This window comes from Rhynchophorus ferrugineus, unplaced genomic scaffold (genome assembly GCF_030347505.1).
Source record: "Rhynchophorus ferrugineus isolate W39M unplaced genomic scaffold, kcgeb_rfMv2 rfM4, whole genome shotgun sequence".
Taxonomy (NCBI): domain Eukaryota; kingdom Metazoa; phylum Arthropoda; class Insecta; order Coleoptera; family Curculionidae; genus Rhynchophorus; species Rhynchophorus ferrugineus.
Window position 1 is genome coordinate 481,327 of NW_027472583.1, and position 19,845 is coordinate 501,171.

General features: G+C 33.3%; 2 protein-coding genes across 9 annotated transcripts; both read right to left on the reverse strand.

The window, feature by feature from the left end:
* Positions 1 to 343: 343 nt before the first annotated feature.
* On the reverse strand, positions 344 to 12,496 carry Hrb27C (Heterogeneous nuclear ribonucleoprotein at 27C). Of its 8 annotated transcripts, none has more exons than XM_076402535.1 (9): positions 12,313 to 12,496; positions 10,908 to 11,111; positions 10,623 to 10,813; positions 10,486 to 10,568; positions 10,240 to 10,428; positions 9,966 to 10,131; positions 9,739 to 9,804; positions 7,864 to 8,097; positions 344 to 811 (listed from the first exon to the last, which is right to left on the reverse strand). In XM_076402535.1, exons 1-9 carry the CDS (start codon positions 12,330 to 12,332, stop codon positions 705 to 707), a joined length of 1,260 nt encoding a protein of 419 aa, XP_076258650.1. In that variant the 5' UTR covers positions 12,333 to 12,496; the 3' UTR covers positions 344 to 704. The 8 variants fall into 8 exon arrangements, with proteins under 8 accessions (XP_076258650.1, XP_076258649.1, XP_076258654.1 ...); XM_076402534.1 differs by lacking the exon at positions 12,313 to 12,496 and adding an exon at positions 12,062 to 12,231; XM_076402536.1 differs by lacking the exon at positions 12,313 to 12,496 and adding an exon at positions 12,062 to 12,231 and having other exon boundaries at positions 680 to 876.
* Positions 12,497 to 14,125: 1,629 nt separating this feature from the next.
* LOC143196102 (protein FAM91A1) lies at positions 14,126 to 19,807 on the reverse strand. The gene is made up of 16 exons (XM_076403706.1): positions 19,584 to 19,807; positions 19,390 to 19,474; positions 19,128 to 19,337; positions 18,882 to 19,066; positions 18,729 to 18,829; positions 18,518 to 18,677; positions 18,310 to 18,461; positions 17,910 to 18,254; positions 16,703 to 16,853; positions 16,459 to 16,650; positions 16,230 to 16,402; positions 16,012 to 16,178; positions 15,767 to 15,953; positions 15,511 to 15,712; positions 15,346 to 15,452; positions 14,126 to 15,289 (listed from the first exon to the last, which is right to left on the reverse strand). Exons 1-16 carry the CDS (start codon positions 19,653 to 19,655, stop codon positions 15,109 to 15,111), a joined length of 2,670 nt encoding a protein of 889 aa, XP_076259821.1. The 5' UTR covers positions 19,656 to 19,807; the 3' UTR covers positions 14,126 to 15,108.
* Positions 19,808 to 19,845: the final 38 nt, after the last annotated feature.

Genomic DNA, 19,845 nt, shown 5'->3' on the forward strand with positions numbered 1-19,845 from the left:
CCTTTTATTCTTTCTTAACTTTTAACACTTAGGAACACAAAAATACAATACACCTGTTTTGAACCCACCTGAGTATATGGAAAAAAAATAAGAAACGTAAAAATTGCAGAAAAGAGACAATAAATTGTTACTAAAGGACAGAAAAATGTTTATTTATAAAAAATAGAGTGCTTTAAACAATTATTTCCAATTAATGACGGTAGAGAGCGCACCGCTGCTTAAAAGTAAATAGTTAAAATCAGAGACGACAGAATGCGCCACGGGAAAGGAAAAACTTACGAGCGCACTTGAAATCAAATTAGTGATGACTTCCTTAAAAGATGATATTAATGGAAAATAAAAATGTGTTCAATAAATTGTTTTTATTTATCAAGCTAAACAATATCAAAAAAATTAACACAATAACATCAAAATGTGTCATTTGATACTGTGTTTTACAACAAAATATATACGTACTAAGAAGTAATAAAAAGTATTTTATGTTCAAAAAACAGAACATATAGAACTAACTGTAAACTAGAGCAAAACGTTATTTTATTGTTAACATTAAGTCATTTGTACTTATATTCATCATTCCTTATGTATTGTGTCATTTGCCATCGTTTCTGTTTCCTTACGTCTATCTTACCAGCTAATTATTTATAACATATATTATTGTATATACTATTTGCTCTAGTTTAACAAACAAAAACACAAACAAATATTTAACGTCTATATGGGTGATAAGCTTGCGAATTTGGAGTTCCGTAAGCAGAGTTTCTTTGGGGCCCCCCTGAGTAACAATCACCAGCTGCTGCTCCCGGGTGGTAACCTAGGAACATTAAGTCCGTTTTCAATACTCTGCATTTGTAGAAGTAAACAAACAGAACATCGAACCTGAGGAAGATTTAGATTTTATTGCATTGATATTGACACAATACAAAGGGAAGGTGGGATTTGCAATGGGTCTGCTTGATGATGGAACTAAAGCGGAGTCCAAGGAACCTGAGACTGTATTGAGCTCTGGCACTACGTAACAGGTGGTTAATGAACCTATGTTGGACGTATATCTCGTGAACGTTTGCATTAACTTATTTTATAACATATTTTATAAGTAACATTAATTTTAACACTATTAACTAAGCTGTGATATATATAACCAAAGGTGAGCATCAAATCGATAATCCACTAATCGTTAATTGTAACGTTATTTATTTACAATACTATAAGTGGTGTACACACTACAAGATCTTTGCTTGTAGTATTTTCGCATATCTTCGGCCATTGTCCTATTATATCCATTAAAAAAATATGGAAGCTTCCAGAAGCAAAGTCGAAGATACTCAGAATAGAGAAAAAGAACCAACTGGTTAATCAAAAGCTGGTATTTTTTAAAGAAAAGGGTGATTTAGGATTAGATAAATGGATGGATCTCTGAAAACAAATTTCAGAATTTGGTGAAAGCTTGGACAAAAAAACACGATTTGTGTGGGTTCTACTTTTCCAGTTCTTAGACGTCCTAGATATAAGATAATATTCTTATTATTTTTACTTACTTCTTATAAAAATTATGGGAGTTTCCTTTTAACGAAGTTAAACTTTTGGATTAATTGTGCCCACCTGGTCTACAGCACATAATGATTTTAAAGCAACACATTCTGTTTTGAATGTTTACGAAGTTACATAGCGATACAGCGGTGGTTTACAAAAAAAAACAATGAAAAATACATAGCATATATCTGACAAATCAATTCTAAAAAATGTTTGCAATTGTAGTAATATAAAATATGTTCACATTTATTGATAAATAATGGATTGGGGAAAACGTAATTTCGGTTCTATATTTTCCAAAGCAAATTTATTTATATAAATGCTAAATTCTGATGATATTTATGCCGTTTTGATCACTTTTCTGAAAAAAATCATGATTCCGTCGTTATAGAACACAAAGCTCTGTTTGAGCCAGCTTTATACTGTTAAGACTTGTACAGAGACCGAAACAAATAGTAATCGGATGCGGCAACGGAGATAGCGATGTCATGGTTGATAATAACTCCTTTCCCCTTAATCAACTCTGGTCTCTTAAAAAAAGTGTCTGCTTCAGACACTTTTATTTTCTACGGTAGTCGAATTAATGATCTTCAAAGCGCTTTTAACCGAAAAGAATTAGGCTACCTTTATATCTAGAATGTTATATATAAACACCATTAAGATTTTATCAGGATAAACCGAAATTTTTTTTACCCAGTCTCTTATTTAATGTTCTTAACGTTTTATCCAATATCGGTTCACAACGAAACGGTCCCCAAACAAATGATTAGTAATACCATTGATAAAATGTAGTGCAATGCGAATGACAAGCATCAAGAAAACAACTATTACTACACTTACCAGTCAAAAAAACCTAGGATATGTCACAAACATATTCGCATTCGTTAAGTCAATGGAAATATGTTCATTTTTCCCAAATATCCTTTCTTATAACAATGTGAGACGTAAGTTGCTGTAAATATACTTTTACAGATATCTATAAATGTGTGCGAGGGAAACTGGAAAGGGGACCAAATCAGAAACCTTTTAATTTTTTCAACTTATATTTTTCATTACCAATGATAATGTCGAAAGTTATCTTTTGCTTTAAACTCTAAAAGACAATTCTGAGGCTAGATAATGATTAATATTATACTGAACTAACTAATGCTACTATTATACCCCCGAATTACAAATGCACTACGACAATATTTCTCAATAATATTTATTTTATAGTTAATATTCTTTTAAAATAGTTAATATTACTTTTACTAAAAACCAGGTCTCCGTGTCATCATAACAATTACTTCCTACTTATAATAGATTTTTTTTCTTTTTGTTACCGACAACCCAACACTTAAAACACGAGTGAGTCTGTTTATTTCCCTTATATACAGGGCGGTAAGTGTTTTTATACAAAGAACTAGCAAATAATCCAACTATATATTATTCGTTTTAAATTGCACAGCTTCATACTTATTATACATTTTAAATTACTCTATACTATAATAATTGTACTTAGTAATATTTACTGTCTGAACGAAAGGACCCATATATATTATATATTAATTATTATTAGACACCGCCCTGTATATATTTTTAGTTAAATTAATGACCAAGTCAATAGGCTTATTTTACTAAGATTCCGGTGGTCGGGGGAGTGAAACGACATGGCTCCCCCGCCCCATAAATACATATAGATTTATATATATAATATATATATTTAGATTTGTTTGCAAGATATTGATATTTATTTTTGCTTTTTAATATAATTAAATCCATTACGTACACACATAATGAAATAATGATCTTTTTTTTTCTAACAATGACAACACAAAACGAAGTATGTTTTTTACTGCTAACGTATCAACTATGAACACTTCAGTACCCGTTTCGAATAATCCTAAAAGGAACATAGAAGAGCATAGACCATAATAGAATGCTTTTTGTAACTGTGAAATGTATCCGTAAGGAATCCAAACCTTTCTCGCTTAAAATTATACATAAATAAATAATAAAAACCTTATATACTCCTTTCTTAGACTAATTAAAAAATATTCAGGCAACAATAATTAAGCATAAAAAACGAATAATTAAAAATTATACTGATACTAAGGTGAGATAAAATGTAATATAAACTAACACATGACTGTTTTAAACTTAAAAACCTATTATTCCTTACTCTAAGTCTTAGTCTATGCTGATCTTTTAAAAATTATATTAATAATAGATTTTTCTTTACTTAAACCACATTAATTCCACATATATATTTTTTCTAAATAAATTTTAAAAAATACAGGGTATCCGAAAACCAAAACATCAACCAAAAATAATCGAATTCCGTAAAAATTAATGGTTAATATCTCTTGATTCAACTCAACGTCGTTAAGGCACAAAATGTTTAAGTTGTAAGAAAGCATGGACAGATGATTTCGCAATTTTGTGCACGTACAGATTACAAAGGATCGATATTTTACCTGAATACCCTGTATAATTAATTACAACAGAACGTTTTGTGTGATCATTGCTCTAAAATTATACTAAAGAGGGAAATCTGAGGAAGTCAAGAGGAGGGACATGTAGTGAGTGTAACGTTTCTTTGCGTGACTATTTTATGCATATTTCTCATTTTTATCATTACTTAAACTATAAATTAGCACGATAATATTTATCAGACTTAAGAATTAAAAAACAAAAAAAAAGCTTCAACACACTAAATTTAAATTGCTCACACTCATATATAAATATACAATTTCTGCATTATTCCATTTAAACATTTTCCTTTTTTCATTACTTTTTTGGGTGATTCCTTATATGTAAATAATAATACAAAATAATATCTTTATTTTTTGAGCAAGACTTGTTAGTTTACTAATTAAATTTAAAAATAGGCTTGTCGTTTTGGGCTCGTGGCACGAACGAAGAGGGACGGTGGCGTTAAAATATATTAGTTTTTCTTTTTAAATACTTCGTTTGGTCCCCCTAGAAAGGACAACTTAACTTACCATAAAACTACTATTAGCACTAAATCACACTTACTTAAATTTGATTTATAATTTATCTAGATTTATTTACGATCATAATTAGATACATATATATATGAGACAAAACGCCTTGTATTATTTGTACAACAATAAAACCATCCCGGCCATCTTCGCTACCCCGCACCGACAAAACGACTAGTTTCTCGTAATCTTACATAACTATTTCGCTATTTTATTCAGAAAATTGCACTATAATAGTAAAAAGGCCCTAAGATTTGTTACTCTGCGTTTTTCATCTTATAAAAAGATTTAAATTTAAAACTTATTCAAGTATATCTCTGTACATCAGTCGAATAGATCTTACTTCAACTATTAAATTTGTAAAAATTACACTAACAAGATCAAATAACTATTTTCCTCATTTATTTAGGTTTTTACTTATCTCACTTAAGAACGTCCTCACAAAACATCACCATATGAAATATTATTGCTTTTGGAAAGCTCTACTTTAATTTCGGAAGACACGTCCGGGTAGTCGTCGAATTTTAGCCGAAATGTACATTCATACTTATGATATAGTGCCGCTTAATCAGAAACTTAACAGATATATCTTCCAGAATCAAAACATGATCCGTTCACATGTTATTTCCGATGGTGATGGTTGAGTTACAATTGAAAAACTTATTAAACAATTTATTAATCATAAACTTTATCTTCTAAGAGCTATTTTAACACAAGGAAAAAATAATATTAAGTTATGCATGTATATTAATATATTCGTGTGGTTCTTTCTTATCAGTTTTGGGGAAATATCTACTTCGAGACTTTGAGGTCGAAACACACTTTAATATTTCGTTTTATTTTTTAATAAACTGTAGGGAATATTTTATCGGCCACACGCCCCAACTTTTAACTAGACTCGGCGTTTAGATACGACTCAAAATTTTTAGAAAGTTAATTGTTAAAACAAAAATTAATACCGAAAAAGTGAAGGTGTGCAAGTCAAGCATTGATTTTCTCCTAGATACTTTAGTTATTTACAGCAAATTTTAGTCCCCCCACCGCATAAGAAAGGGATTAAGTTTATTTGGTCTGTATAGCGATGTATATTTTTGTTTCAATACACATAGAATAGAAAAAAAACGGTGTTTTTGTTCCTATGTATATCGCAAACCCATAAAAGAAGTACAAGACATTGCTTTAGGATTGTCACAATGAAGATTGCAAAATTACTACCAGAAAAACTCAAATATCCTACCTTGAAAAGTGTCTATTTTATTTATTTGGTTTGTAAATGTGGTTTGAGTCCCTCCTTGATAATGTTCGGCTAGTTAGAGCGATTCCACTGATTAAAAACTTGACGAGAACTAAATCAAACTCGATCAAGGAGGGGCTGAACATAAAAAAAACATGTGACAATGTCGAAAAGAGACAGGCGCGACGCAACAGACAGTCCGGATACGATCTTTCCGAGCCTTATTTCCTTATCAAGTATAGTAAGAATCGATATATATATAATATATATATCATTTTCCATTTAAGTTACCATAGATATAGATCACAACCACATAGTCCGTATTTACTTTTTCTCTTTAATTAATCTATTACAGTTAAATATCATTAATTTCTTAACTAAGTTAACGTTTTTAGACATAATTAGGTAAATAAATACAGCAAAAATTAAAAAAAAAAACAATAACCAACAATACAGTATTGGCGTTTAGAACTAAATTTTACGAAAGAAAAACCTGTTTCCTAAATGTTTCAGTCTTCTCAGCTAACGAGTAAATATTTATAAAGAACGTCTTATGGGCGAGCTAAACACGGAGAACAAAAATTAAATTAAACAAAAAAATTATAATTATAAGACACCTAATTCAGAATATCCTAAGAGTAATTACAGCCCAGATCTACAATAACGCGTAATTATTTATCCTTATTAAAGCTAATAATAATTACTCTTTGTGGTGGTTGTGCACTATTTTTATATACAAAAATTAGTTTCTTACTAAATATAACAATTAATGCGTTAAGTAGCAGAACCGCAGTTAGCCCTAAAATGCGAACATTCTAATTTAAAAACAGTCAAGGAAAAGTATTGGATCGGGCTAATGACGGAGCTGCGGGGGTGATTATCCAGGCTCGCTCTCCAGGCACTTAAATAAAATGATGAACCACCTCAGTTGCATTAACTAGGAATTTATATACAGAGAAGGGGCGTCTTTAATATTAGAACAAGCGACTAGAGATTGCTAAATGAATAAATTAAAATACAGGATCAGTTAGAACCGTGTACGCACTCCTTGAAACATCCATGATAGTTACGATACCTTGCAATTGAAAGCATCCGCTTGGATGTTTATTGATCGAACTTATCTTGTACATTTCAAGGGATGGGACAATTTAAATAAATATTCAACACCTTAGGCTAGTCCTAACAAAACTTGTGGGAAACCTAACTAACACTATGCTACTATAACATACAGATTGAGACTACAGCCATAAGATAATCGAGAATAGAGGCCAGGAGTGCGAGTAAAGGGAAGCAAGAATGGTTCCTAAACTTACATTACCGTTAATTATAGTATAGTCAATTAGATATGAGGTATTTTTGCCTTAAAAATCCACTTACCACTATCAGTGACAGTAGTTCCATTAACAGTCATTCATTATTTAAGTTACTATCTACAATTACTTTATAAATTATTGTTAACAAGTGTCAAAAATATATATATATTTATAGATCTCTGTGTTCACCGTCAACAAGGTAGACGCGATGATCTACGGAAAATTAACGTTTCTCCTTTAATTCGAGCGTAAATTTTGTTATATCGCTAATTCTTATTTCAACTAAATTCAGACATCACTAATAGGTGTAAGTGAACGTGGAATCTTCGGTTACTCAAACAATTACGTACTTATAAAAAATAGTTCAACAAGTAGTGGTTCTCGTAGGCCGAGGAAGAAAAGAGGCTTCCTAAGTCCCCTTTGCTCCCCCGCTAATACTTAAAAATAGTCAACGCGGCCAGAAAGAGAAAAAGATACCCGTCTGTCTATGCGTCGCCCCTATCGGTGGCGGTGGTCGTTATCATCGTCCTCGAATAGAGCATAACTTTACTTTAATCCTAGCGCATTGTTACAACAAACTACGACATACCCCTAGTTTTTTTAATAGGTTATATAGGTGGTGGCTGCCTGCGCAGACGCCTAGACGCCGTTATGGCGTCGCTCGGTCAATGCGACAGCTCGACAACGGCAGCCGAAACCGCCCGCACGGCTAAGGCCGCGCCGGCGACCGCGGGACCGCCTTGTGCCTCCACAGGTTGTCATGATGCTGGCCATTCCTTGAAATCACCGAAGTGTTTCGCACCTGAGGCTGGCGGCTGAGTGGAGTATCCGCCCGTCGAATCGGCCGCACCATACTGAGCGGCACTGCGTCCGGGATAGTCCGAATATGATCCGTAAGCTGAGCCGTAGGAGGCGGGACCGTAGTCAGAGCCGGGTTTCGATGCTGTGCCGGCGTTGGGGCCCGTGCCAGGTGGACCGGAGGGCGTAGCACCCGCGGATTGACCAGCCCGGGAGTAGACGTCGCCTGCCATATAGCCTGTGGATGAGAGGAGAATGGAGGATGAGGAATGGCCCAACAGGGCATAGCCCGATGATGGGGAGGAGCCGCGCGCTCACTGGGTCAACGAAATACCCACCGACAAAATCGTTGACCCATTATTATTAGTAAAAAACATCAATAACCACACTCAAAAACCCAAAATAAATTGAAGTCGTTGTTTCCACTATAAAAGCAGTACAAATATAATTACAGCAAAACGTTTTTTGACACAAACTAGCTTTTATGATGGATTAAAAGACCAAACCTATTTCTCCACTGTATTTAGCTAAACAAAACCCCTAAACTACAGTCTGTTTGATAAGGGGGCATACGACAATAGTGGACATTGATTGATAATAATCAGATCGAAGTTTTCGAGGTATTATTCAGAGACAAAAACCTCAATTAAGCAAGGGATTAGTATCTTATCTTCTTGGAGTAACCAGTATGTACTTTTATATAATGGCTATTTTAACAGCACCTGAATTACCTTTATATACGGGTGAGGTACAAAATCTGTTTTGAAAAACCAAGATGAATTATTACCAGATGTAACTCTGAAAAAAGCTTCGTTTGAAAATACTCCTCCACCCAAGGAAAACCGAAAATAACCGAAAATTCGTCTCGAATGGCCGTAAAATAATCATCGGCCTACTTTTTCATTCTCTTCTATCTATTCAACATATTTTTTACTTTGTGTAACTCACTACTTAAGATGTCTTCAATTTCTTTATGTATTTTCAGGAGTACGACATCCCTCGTAGTTTGGAGAAAAGAGCGACACTACTTCATAAAGCAAACAACTAAAACTCCGTGGCATCTCAGACTATATACTTATAACAACCCCCAAGTTAAAAAATTGCCATACGCTCTCTCGTCAAACAGACTATAAACGGCCGAATATCGAACAAAAACCCAAAACGTGGTAGTCCACGCCACAACAAGAGTATTCAAAGAAAAAACAAAGGAGTTAAAAAAAATTTGCTTTATTTTATCTTGTTATGGGCAATCATGTTAAGGAATAAAAGGTTAAAATCTACATCGTCTTTATAACACCAGCCGCACAAGTGACACAACACCTAATAACCGTTCACTTCTAATACAAGCAAAGTATTACAGCTAAGTAAATTCCTCTTAATTTTTATTATTAGATTCTGAGATCTCTTCTACATAATTATATTCTAATTGCACTATATTTACTATAATACTAACCCTACTTTGTTGGGTTGAATAATCAGTACGCCAAACGTACACATATAAAAAAAATGTTATATATCAACATAACTAAAAATAATTTACTTATACCCCAAGGTAAAGCTACAAATCACAGGTTATTTATTTGCTTGTATTAACGTGTCAATTATTATGATGTTGATAAAAAATACACACTTCAAAAGAAAACAGGGAGATGACCTTACGGCTCTTGCAATAATAAAAAAGAAACTGCTTCTCAGTTACCCTTTTCCCAGGAGTATTTACATTTAATCTGAACGCATGAAAAGTAATTATAGGAATAAAATCATCCCCGTTTCTTCAAACTGAATGGTTAGAACATAGGCGTCGCGACGTCCTCCCCCAATGCGCCAGCCACTAGATGGGTGGCGTCGTTGCTTGCCGTTAAAACCCTTAGACACCTACCCGATGGACCCGTGGAACCACTGTTTTGGGGCATGTTCCAGCTGTTCCAAGAGGCTGCACCGCTGCCTGCGTATACGTAGAGAGCCCCAGATTGATATTTTGTTTTTTACATCGCAACTACCGACCGAGACTAACTCCGTCAAGTGACAACCCAAGCAGTCGTAGCAGCTTCGTCTCGGGAGTTAGTCTCTAAGAGATACAACATAATAACGCAGGAAACGACTTACCATAAGATCCATAACCCTGCTGAGCTGGAGGCCCTCCATAACTGTTACCCCATTGTGGTGGTGGCCCTTGAGGAGCCGGTGGGGCACCCCATCCTTGATAAGACCCTGGTCCAGATGGTGTACCATATCCTGCATTATACTGTTGCTGAGGCGACGTACCCCAACCCTGCATTACAACCAACAATTCTAAATTAGGATTTAAGATCCCGAGGTGTATATGTTTCTTCTTATAAACTGAACATCTCCAAAAATAACAACATTATTTATTACTCACCAAATAACCTTGATTCATATTAGGACCCATTGGCGTACCCATATTCATGGGAGGTCCCCCCATCTGCCCATTGGGGCCTTGCATCATACCCATTGGAGCTTGTGGAGGGCCCCAAGCAGAGGATGCATCATTGGGACCCATTTTATTACCTCCCGAGCCATCTCTAGGTTCGGCTTTCTTAATTTCAACCTGAATATAATTCAATATAATTAAAATCGGAAAATAGGACAATAAATGAATAAATACCTGCTTCCCATTCAAATTCACAAAATGTTCAGAGACACACCTATCAACAGAATCTTCATCTTCAAAAGACAGAAACCCAAACCCTAGAGAGGAACAGACTATTTATTTAGCTGAAGAACATTATTAAGAACTATTACCTCTGGATTTTTTCTTCTCCTGGTCATACATAATTACAACCTCCATGACTTTACCGAATCTTGTAAAAAAACTCCTTAAATCTGTCTCTGTAACATTTGAAGGCAATCCACCCAGAAATACTTTAGGATACCCCCCTCCTTTTTTTGGTTTTTGTAAGGTTCTTGGGTTGCAAGGCTTCGGGTCGATTGTTCTAATTTAACAAAATTATAATTTACATATTGATGTCACAATTAAAAAGTAATTATGAAAAACAGAAATATTAATAATATACTTTGTTTATTTACCTTCCATCTAGTGTATGAGGACCATTCTGCAAAACCACATTTACATTTGATGCATCTGCAAATGTAACAAACCCAAATCCTCTGGATCTTCCAGATTCAGCATTTTTCATCACTACACAATCAATAACCTCGCCATATCGAGAGAAATACCGCTGCAGGTTGTCTTGAGTTGTTTCCCATGAAAGACCCCCTACAAACAACTTCCTGAAAAGTTAAATAAAAGGACTGTGAATTAAAAGTGCTCTAGAAACAGATGTCAAAAAAAATTAATGATGAGGTAAAATAGTGAAAGTTGATCATTGAATTACAATATCTTTATGATTAAATTAGCTGAATTTGAGAAAGTTGTTTACTTTCAATATTGAACTAAGTGATAATTAATGGAGTAATGATTATACACTCCCAAACATAACATATTTTCACTAAACTATAAATACTACATATTTACACACTGTCTTGTGTTTACTCAATGATAAGGCTTAGGAAAAAGCGAAAGATTAGTTTTGATCAGAAAATTGGGCGACATAAATTGTACCTGTTAAGGTTCAATATAACCTTAGTCACAAAATTACCCAGGTAGAACTAACTTTCTTCAAAGAGTTAGTTCTGGAAAACATTAACTGTTTATATATATATATATATATAATCCTATAAATATAGAAAACATATTGAAACAGAGCTAAGAAAACATATGTTGATAAAGGCATATTCAAATTAAATTAAGACCAGATTTAAAGACAATTAAAAAATAATAGTATAAATGAAATTTAATAATACATTTGATCAGCCCAAAAGAAAACGAAAACCAACATGGAACCTTCTTCATTTTGCTCAAACCAATGCCCATTGAACTAGATGCACAAAATGTGGACCTCAACGGACGTTGCGTTCCTTGACCGTTTGATATATGTCGCTTGGGGTCGGTGAACGGTGATTTTGGAAAAACCGGTACACTATTGGAATATGCCAGGTTTTTGCTAACCAGCTGTTCATCACAGAACATAGATCTCTCTAAAAAAGATCAACCTCCATAACACATTCGAATAACCTAAATATGAAAAAATCTGGGAAACCATCGTGCGTATACGACGTGTGACGTGACCTATATAAAATCCCAAGAGCTATGAAAAATAGTGTAAATAAAGCATCTATACCCCTTTTCATCGTCGTCCATACTTTCGTGCTTGAGCCTCAACATTCGCATGCTATTCCCAAACCCAGATAGTTCCAAAAAAGCGACAATTCGCGGCCGGTCTCGCGCACAACATCCACCACGTACCACAAAAGCAACGACGGAACTTGAACTACAATGGCAGCTCAGCGACTTCCGTCAATTTTTCGAGTGCGTGATTCAAGGCGCCACCGCCACATCTCGCGCACCAAATACATGCAAAAAATGGCTTACCCGTACTCGTAATCCTCCATTTTAATGTGTCTTCTTATAAATCACTATGTTTACTTCTTAAACTAAACTTAAAATTAATTAAATCTAGAGTACTACCCTAAATAACTACTAGCTTAGTTAGGAATAAACAGATATGTCACATACTGGAAAGCTTAGAGGGGTATTGGACACCATTTTTGATGGCGAGTGGGGGTAAAATGTGCCAGAGGGCGTGACTTCTGACCAATAGCAGGCGAGCATTTTATACTTCCCCTATATCCCCATTTTAAAATATAAATTTGCAAAGAAAAATATTGAAAATAATGTATGTAAAAATTTTCCTTCTATGTCTAATCACAACATCTTATTAGAAGACCATACAATATTTAATTAAAAGAAATAAAATTAATTATCATATTCCATTTCGCTAGTATGTCTAGTTGTCTAACGATAGTGACAAGAAAGATATTGACCACAAATCATTGAAATTAGTCTGTAGATTTTGTGGTATTGACCGTATAATATGGTTTTCATTATAAAATAAGGATCATTTTCTACTTTTTCAAGAACTGATAATATAATTTATTATACAAATAAAGTTTCCTCATAGACAAATTACTTTTTTTTACCAACCCAATATTAATAATTAAAGAATTTATATATATTTTCTATCTTTGCAAATTAATTAAAAAATATAATACCCAATAAATTACAAAAACAACTCTGCCCGAAATAAAAAACAACGTGCTTTATTTTAAATACATACAAAAAAATAGTTATAAAGTAAATTGACTTGTAAGTAAATAATTAAGCTCATTGAAAATATGAAATCAATATAGAAAATAGACTCTACCAAATATTAATAACAATTAAAGCACTTTTTCAAAAAAATTAAATTTAGAAAATTGCTTTTGGGTTAAAAGGATCTAAAAATAATTAATTTAATAAATAATTAATTTAAAAAAATAGAAATTAATTGCATTTTATTGAAATATAAAAAATATAGAATGGCCCGAAATGTAAAATATTATTGCATTTCAATTTTCATTGCACTTGCTTTATTAAAATAGCTCTAAGATGTTCAATAATATTGCATGCTGGAAAGATTCATGAAATTAATATAAACATATATATTGTTTTCTAAGCAGCATTTTTAAAGTCAGTTTAGCTCCAAAAAGAAAATTTAAGACATAAATTCATTTTATTTAACATCCAGAAAGCCATGAACCTTGCAATTCGTTGGAATTGGAATATTTAACTGACCCTTTTACTATAAAAAACTAAATTACGTCAAGATAACGGTACTAATTTACTTCCTTTAAGAATATTCGTGTTTTCGCCTGGGTAAATAATGGCAAATATATAAAATGAAGCAAAAGGTTCGCCAATTCGACGCTACTATATCGCTAAAGGATGAAATTACATGAAAATAATAAAGTTTATAGCATACAATAACAAATATTTAAAACGGTGAGTGCCTATTTTCATTTGTTAAACCCACAGACAACGAAATAACGTTTTAGTAACGGCATCAACATCAAAAAATTGGATACTATGCAATCAATAAAACCCCAAAAAGGTCACTTTAGAAAGGTTCATACCTAAGAATATTTATAACAGGGTAATTTGGAACCATGAAAGTCTTACATTAAATTATTATAAAACCATATTCATTAATTTCGCTCTTTGCTTATATTTCTAAACTCTTTCTTATATAAAGACTATATCATTGATTTAATGATTCTTTTTGTTCTATATGTATATATATATATATATATACATACATTTTTTTTTTCAAACACGTTTCCACTTCAAATAAATGATAAAATAACAATTTGATAAAAATGTACTTTATTTTTAAGAAATATTTTATTAATAACACTAAATTATTAAAAATAACAATCGTGTACATAAAAAAACCACAAAGTTTGGGAAAGGGCTTAATTGTTGTAGGTGGATAATTAAGCCCACTGTATATATGAAATCAACATAGATAATACACTCTTGGAGATATTACTAACAATTAAGGCCTTTCTCCAAATAATATTAGCTTTAGAACATTGCTTTTGAGTTAAAACAATCTAAAAATAATTGATAGATATGGAATGGTGTATATTACATTAGAATCTTGTAAAATTTATCCTCCTATCTGTAAATGACACACATTATTTGTCGATCTAATTTAAAGCATTTTTTCTCTGAGATACTGAAATATAAGTACAAGCCAACTCTAAAATCATTAACCATTTCTATATGACGCTGTCTTAGCTATGGTAACAAGTTCGGAGGATAAAAAAGAACTATATAAAAAGAATAATGATAAGGAGTTTTAAAACACAAATAAATTGTTGCAGTTATATGCTAATAAAAGTAAAATCAAAATATAGAATGGATGATGGGTATTTCAATAGAAAATGCATTAGAAATCTTGTAATTTTTTAAAATCAATTAACGTATTAAAGCTTCAATATATACACCCTCTTTTAATAATATGAATCACAAACAAATTATTGACGGAGCTGTTTAAAAAATTGTATAATATTAAAAATATAAAATAACTAAAAAGTGTGTATATATATATAACAGGAATCATATAACCAGAATGTTGAAATATACATTTTCATTATACTTGCTTTACTAAAATATCTCTAAGATATAGTACAATAATACTACACGCAGTTGGAATGAATATGGAATGAATTTAAACTTATTTGCTGTCTTCTGAACAGCATTTCAAACTCAGGTACAGTTCGTAAAAAACTCTCTTTGATAACAAAATAAATTTTATTCGTAATCGGGATATTCATGGACTCGGACTTATTTACCACTCCATTCACTGACTCTTCCATTATCGAAAACTAAATTTCGTCTAGGCAACGGTACTAATTTACCTCTTTTAAGAATTTCCATGTTTTCACCAGGATAATATTGACACTGAGAAATGAAATCAAGCAAAAGGTCACCCAACTTTGTACTTGATGCTATTAGATGCTCCATGCTGCAAACAAATGAAAATAATGAAGGGTTATAAAATGTATTTAAAATCACGAATACCTATCTTCATCGGTTAATCCCCCGGACACAATGGAATGGCAAATTTTAGTATTTGCATCGGCGTCAAACAAAGGGACGCCAAAATGGCAGTCTAGAAGGGTCCAAACCTACGAATATTTAGTGTGGGGTTGTTTGAGCTTACACAAATCTTATTTGCGATCTTACAATACTACTTTCATCGGATTCTTTTTCTTGTTTCGGTTGAATTTCTGGATCATCTTTGGAGTTTTCAATTTTGTCTTCTATTCTACTGAATATGCCGATATTTTCATCTAAGGGACTCTGCAACTGCTCTAATGCCTGTTTTTGTTTATCTTGAATAGCCAATTGATCTAATTCCTCCTGAAGGATGGTAGTACAGTCTTGGCTAGAAGGAAATTAACTTGGCCTTATTGGAGAAAAAAAATTCGGAAAAAAAAACCTTGTAAATCCGTTGGTGGGAGATGAACGATGACTACCGCTATCAACTGGTGTCAGAGCGAAATGTGATTCCACAGGAGACTGTAATCTGGACTCTTCCTCTTTTTTTTCAAACCTGAAATTTTCATTCGCGATACTATTAAGGCCATGGCTGGCCTTTGGCTGACCCGGTTTCGATTTTCCCGATCCTATAAATGTACATCATAAACATTAAGAAATCGCCGTGGTACACCAATACGAAATAACCTTTAAGTCGAATTTCCGGGGATTCACCTTCTGGGCGACCCAAATCCAGTATGCCTACGTTAGCGAAGGTAAGATAGCCGCACGTATGTTTCAAATCTAGTAAATCTATCAGATTCGATATAGCTGGGTGTTTGAGAAGTGTCGTTTCGACGTCTTGATTCTGCCGACTAGATCAGAATATTTGTCATTTCATAAAATATGTTCGTTTACCTCCATACCTGTTGGTCGATCCATTTTCGTCTAAATGAAACGGGAATGGAAGAAGTTTGGTCTCGGCCGGTTCGTGAACTCCAAAGCCTTGCACCAATACCGGCGCAAATTGTAAAGCTGCGTTGACGTACAGAAAATTGGCCACTGGAATGACGGCAGGTTCATGTAACCATGAAGTAACCTGTTATCCGTTCATGAAAGACATATCCCGGCATGAAACTGTTTAAAAGGCCTTACCAATAGTCTGGAAAACCCCAAGAACATCCGGGGCAACCTTTTTAGTTGGGTGCCCTTAGCTAAAAGAAGACTCGGCGGGCCATACCCCGTCATATGGTATAAAAACAGTCTAAACCAGAGACTATTAATTTCTGGGTGCACCGGACCCAACAAAGCTGGAGGGGCACTGGTAGCAAACGACGTTATTCTCACCTGAAAGTGTGATATAATTAAATTGCGCACGCGCATTCAAAGTAATACTAACATCACGGCTTATCGGTGCCATCGATATCAAAACACGATATTTTCTTCTCAGCAAACGCTGACACGCAGCCTCATCCAGGGAATTAAGGCTTTCGAACCGAACCAAATCCAAACCAGAGCCGGACAGTTTTTTTAACGCCAATATAGTCGACCTAATTGCAAAACAATAAATTAAGAAAAACATTCATTATTTAATGGAAACTTTAATGCCCGTTACATGAACATGAATCGTTACATGAACAGCGTTTCTCGCATACCATTAGGACCATACCCCAGACAATATGAGTACTGTGGAATGTGGAACTTAATTCTACGCAAATTTAGCTGAGAACAAGGTACAAACAACTCAAAAACCTCAAAAGTTCTACAGTGACGGAATTATGGTTTTACCACAAATGGGGTAAAAAAGTCATCCATCAAAACGGCATATCATTGATTTTATTCTCGATATTTTTCCATGTACTTTTTTCCCCTATTTTAAGAATATGTCATGGAATCATGATTTTTATTAGAAAAATAGCAAAAGACCATTGTTTAAAACGGAACCGTGTAAAATTTATGAGTGTTTGACCTTTATATGAATAAATTCGTTTTGAAAAATATCAAAAATTCCCAAAGATGTTGTCCCTAAGCCATATATAATATATTTTTTGTGACATCATATTACAAATACCTAAAAGGTTTTAAATAACTGTGACGTTTCATTTAAGAAGAAAATCCCAATATTATTTTGATAATAAATAATATTTGTGGCATCTGTGAAAAATTAAGGCTTGTTGTTATGATCTGCAAGAGGGTCTAAGAGGGAGATCGGCTAGAGGCTCTAGGATCTGTTTAACATTGGGATTTCTTATTTTTTATATAATTTATATGCGACGAAAAACACCTAATATTTCTCCTACTATAGAAAAAAGAAGAATTTATTTTCATGAGTATTTTCTGAAAATAAAAATCAGTCTTGAACATTCCTACTCATCGTAACATTTTCATTCCAGCCTTCCCTGGATCTCATCTTCCAACATAGTAAGTTGCAGATGATTAACTTCTACTGTAAGACCCTATAATACAGTTGACTATTTGTTATTATCGACAATGCGCAAGCGACGCGGCAAAAACAAGAAGCAATAGAAAAACAAGCGACTTAAAATCGCTGTCAAAAGGAGCGATGAACGTTTGGCGAGTTCCTCTTTGTTATTTCACATAATCACCTCAAAATTACTGCATGATCGAAAAATCTCCTTGCTTCGCCCTCTCCGTCTGCGTCCATAGCGGATACCTTTTCCAATTCCGATAAGAAGCTGTCCAAACATTCATGCTGCAGCTTGCCCACCTCGAACATGGTAACAGCATGACGTTTCAAGCCAGGAGACAAATTACCCATCATCAAAAACGCAGTAAGTGCCGAATCGAATAAGAAAGCAATACGCAATCCAACTGAATTAGTTGAGTTGCTCGAGAGATGAGACGGACTGTCGGTAGTTGGTGTAGCAGGTGCGATCATATTTAAAGGAGATGACAGATTGAGAGTTAACGGCGTTACATCCCTCTGATGGCTAAAACGGTAAGCGAAATTATTTTAATGTGACATTAAAAATAATTATAACAAACTTTATTTCAGATGGCAAGTTAAGCCAAGATGGATGCCTTCTAGCTCTATCCTGCTCACTTTCCGGATCCAATTTATGTGCAAACTGCAATCGACAATATAAAGACACGGCTTGTTTCACTAACTCAGTATCAACTTCTAAAACTCCTGCCAACTAAAATTATTAATGAATAGATACATTTGAGCTATTAAAAGTAATTCCATGTTTACCTCCCCTACTGTGGTGTGTTCATCAATTGATACAAATATTTTATATAATAAAGTCTCAAAGTAATCTCCTAAAATTCTATTCATTACAAAGCCTTGTAATGGAGGTACCTGAACTTTATCCATAGCTGTTATAGGTACGTCTAAATATATTAAGCCTTTTCTACAATTATTTATATTTAAGATATGTTCACAAACTCTTCTAACAACTTACTTGTATAAACTTAAAACAATATTATAATTTAAATCACCTGCATTTTGGGAACCCAAATCTATTAGTGTATCAATTACTGTCAATTCTTCATCATTAACCATCTAAATATGTATAAAATTAGAATTAGAATATAACATACATTCAAATGTATACTTTAATATCATCTTGCAAAATTAGGCCAGCCTCAACTCTCCACCAAGGTTCCATATGGATAAGGATAGGAACTTTAGGAAGTAATATACGCACATTTTTTCTTCCAAATAATCTTCCTCTATTAGATTTAGACTGATTCATCAGGTCTATATATTCATTTCTACCAATACCTAATAGACGCAAACCTACAAATTTTAATAAACACTGGAGTAGTTTCAAGGATCCTATATTAAATAAAAATCTTACAGTCAGCTGCAGTAAAATTTGGTAAAGTATCATAACTTTTCTCAGCTTGCATTAATCTCTCAACTATTTCTATATAGTAATTAAATGGGGTAATTCTTAAACCTTTAACTATCATGTCAGCCAAATGATATGGAAACAACATAAGTTTATCTCTACTGCAAGACACAACGCGTTCATAATAACGTTTTTCATCTTTAAATACATGACGTACTGAAACTTTAAACTGTAATGTTTATTCAGTTTATAATTTCATAAAATTTACCTAAATTCCCTCGGTACCTTAATTGATTTTTAATGCTAAAATTAACTATGTTCTTATCATATTCTCTTGTTGAATTGCCAAGAATCTACAAAATATATGAATATAATGAATAGAAGCAGACTTATATTTGTTTAACCCTTTCTGATAAGGATTTGCAGGAATTGCTTTAAAAGGAACAGGTAGGCATGTTTTACCTGCTTTACGTGTGTTGGAAGCTTTGTCCATGGAATATTTTTTCGTATATGATCTTCTATTTCAGCACTCATTTTTAAAACTTATATTACACAATTTTAGTTTCCTTAATTATCCACATTTTGAATAATTTGAATACTACTATAATATTTTGATGAAAATGTCAGATGCAAAATCAAAACATGGACGTGTATAAAAAACAAGGTCATTTTATAGGTTTGTAGGCAACTGCAAATACGTTAACTGATATAAATAAAAGTATAA

What these genes read in the sequence shown, in the direction of transcription:
- Hrb27C (XM_076402534.1), bottom strand. Translation starts at nt 12,111, where the DNA reads ATGCGAATGTTGAGGCTCAAGCACGAAAGTATGGACGACGATGAAAAG. An exon ending in TGAATTTGAATGGGAAGCAG is followed by an intron (nt 10,429 to 10,485) that starts GTATTTATTCAT and finishes AATTATATTCAG; the next exon opens with GTTGAAATTAAGAAAGCCGA. An exon ending in CACTCAGCCGCCAGCCTCAG is followed by an intron (nt 812 to 7,863) that starts GTGCGAAACACT and finishes TAATGTTCCTAG; the next exon opens with GTTACCACCCGGGAGCAGCA.
- LOC143196102 (XM_076403706.1), bottom strand. Translation starts at nt 19,655, where the DNA reads ATGAGTGCTGAAATAGAAGATCATATACGAAAAAATATTCCATGGACA. An exon ending in AAGGTACCGAGGGAATTTAG is followed by an intron (nt 19,338 to 19,389) that starts GTAAATTTTATG and finishes TTAAAGTTTCAG; the next exon opens with TACGTCATGTATTTAAAGAT. An exon ending in AACTTGCCATCTGAAATAAA is followed by an intron (nt 18,255 to 18,309) that starts GTTTGTTATAAT and finishes TTACCGTTTTAG; the next exon opens with CCATCAGAGGGATGTAACGC.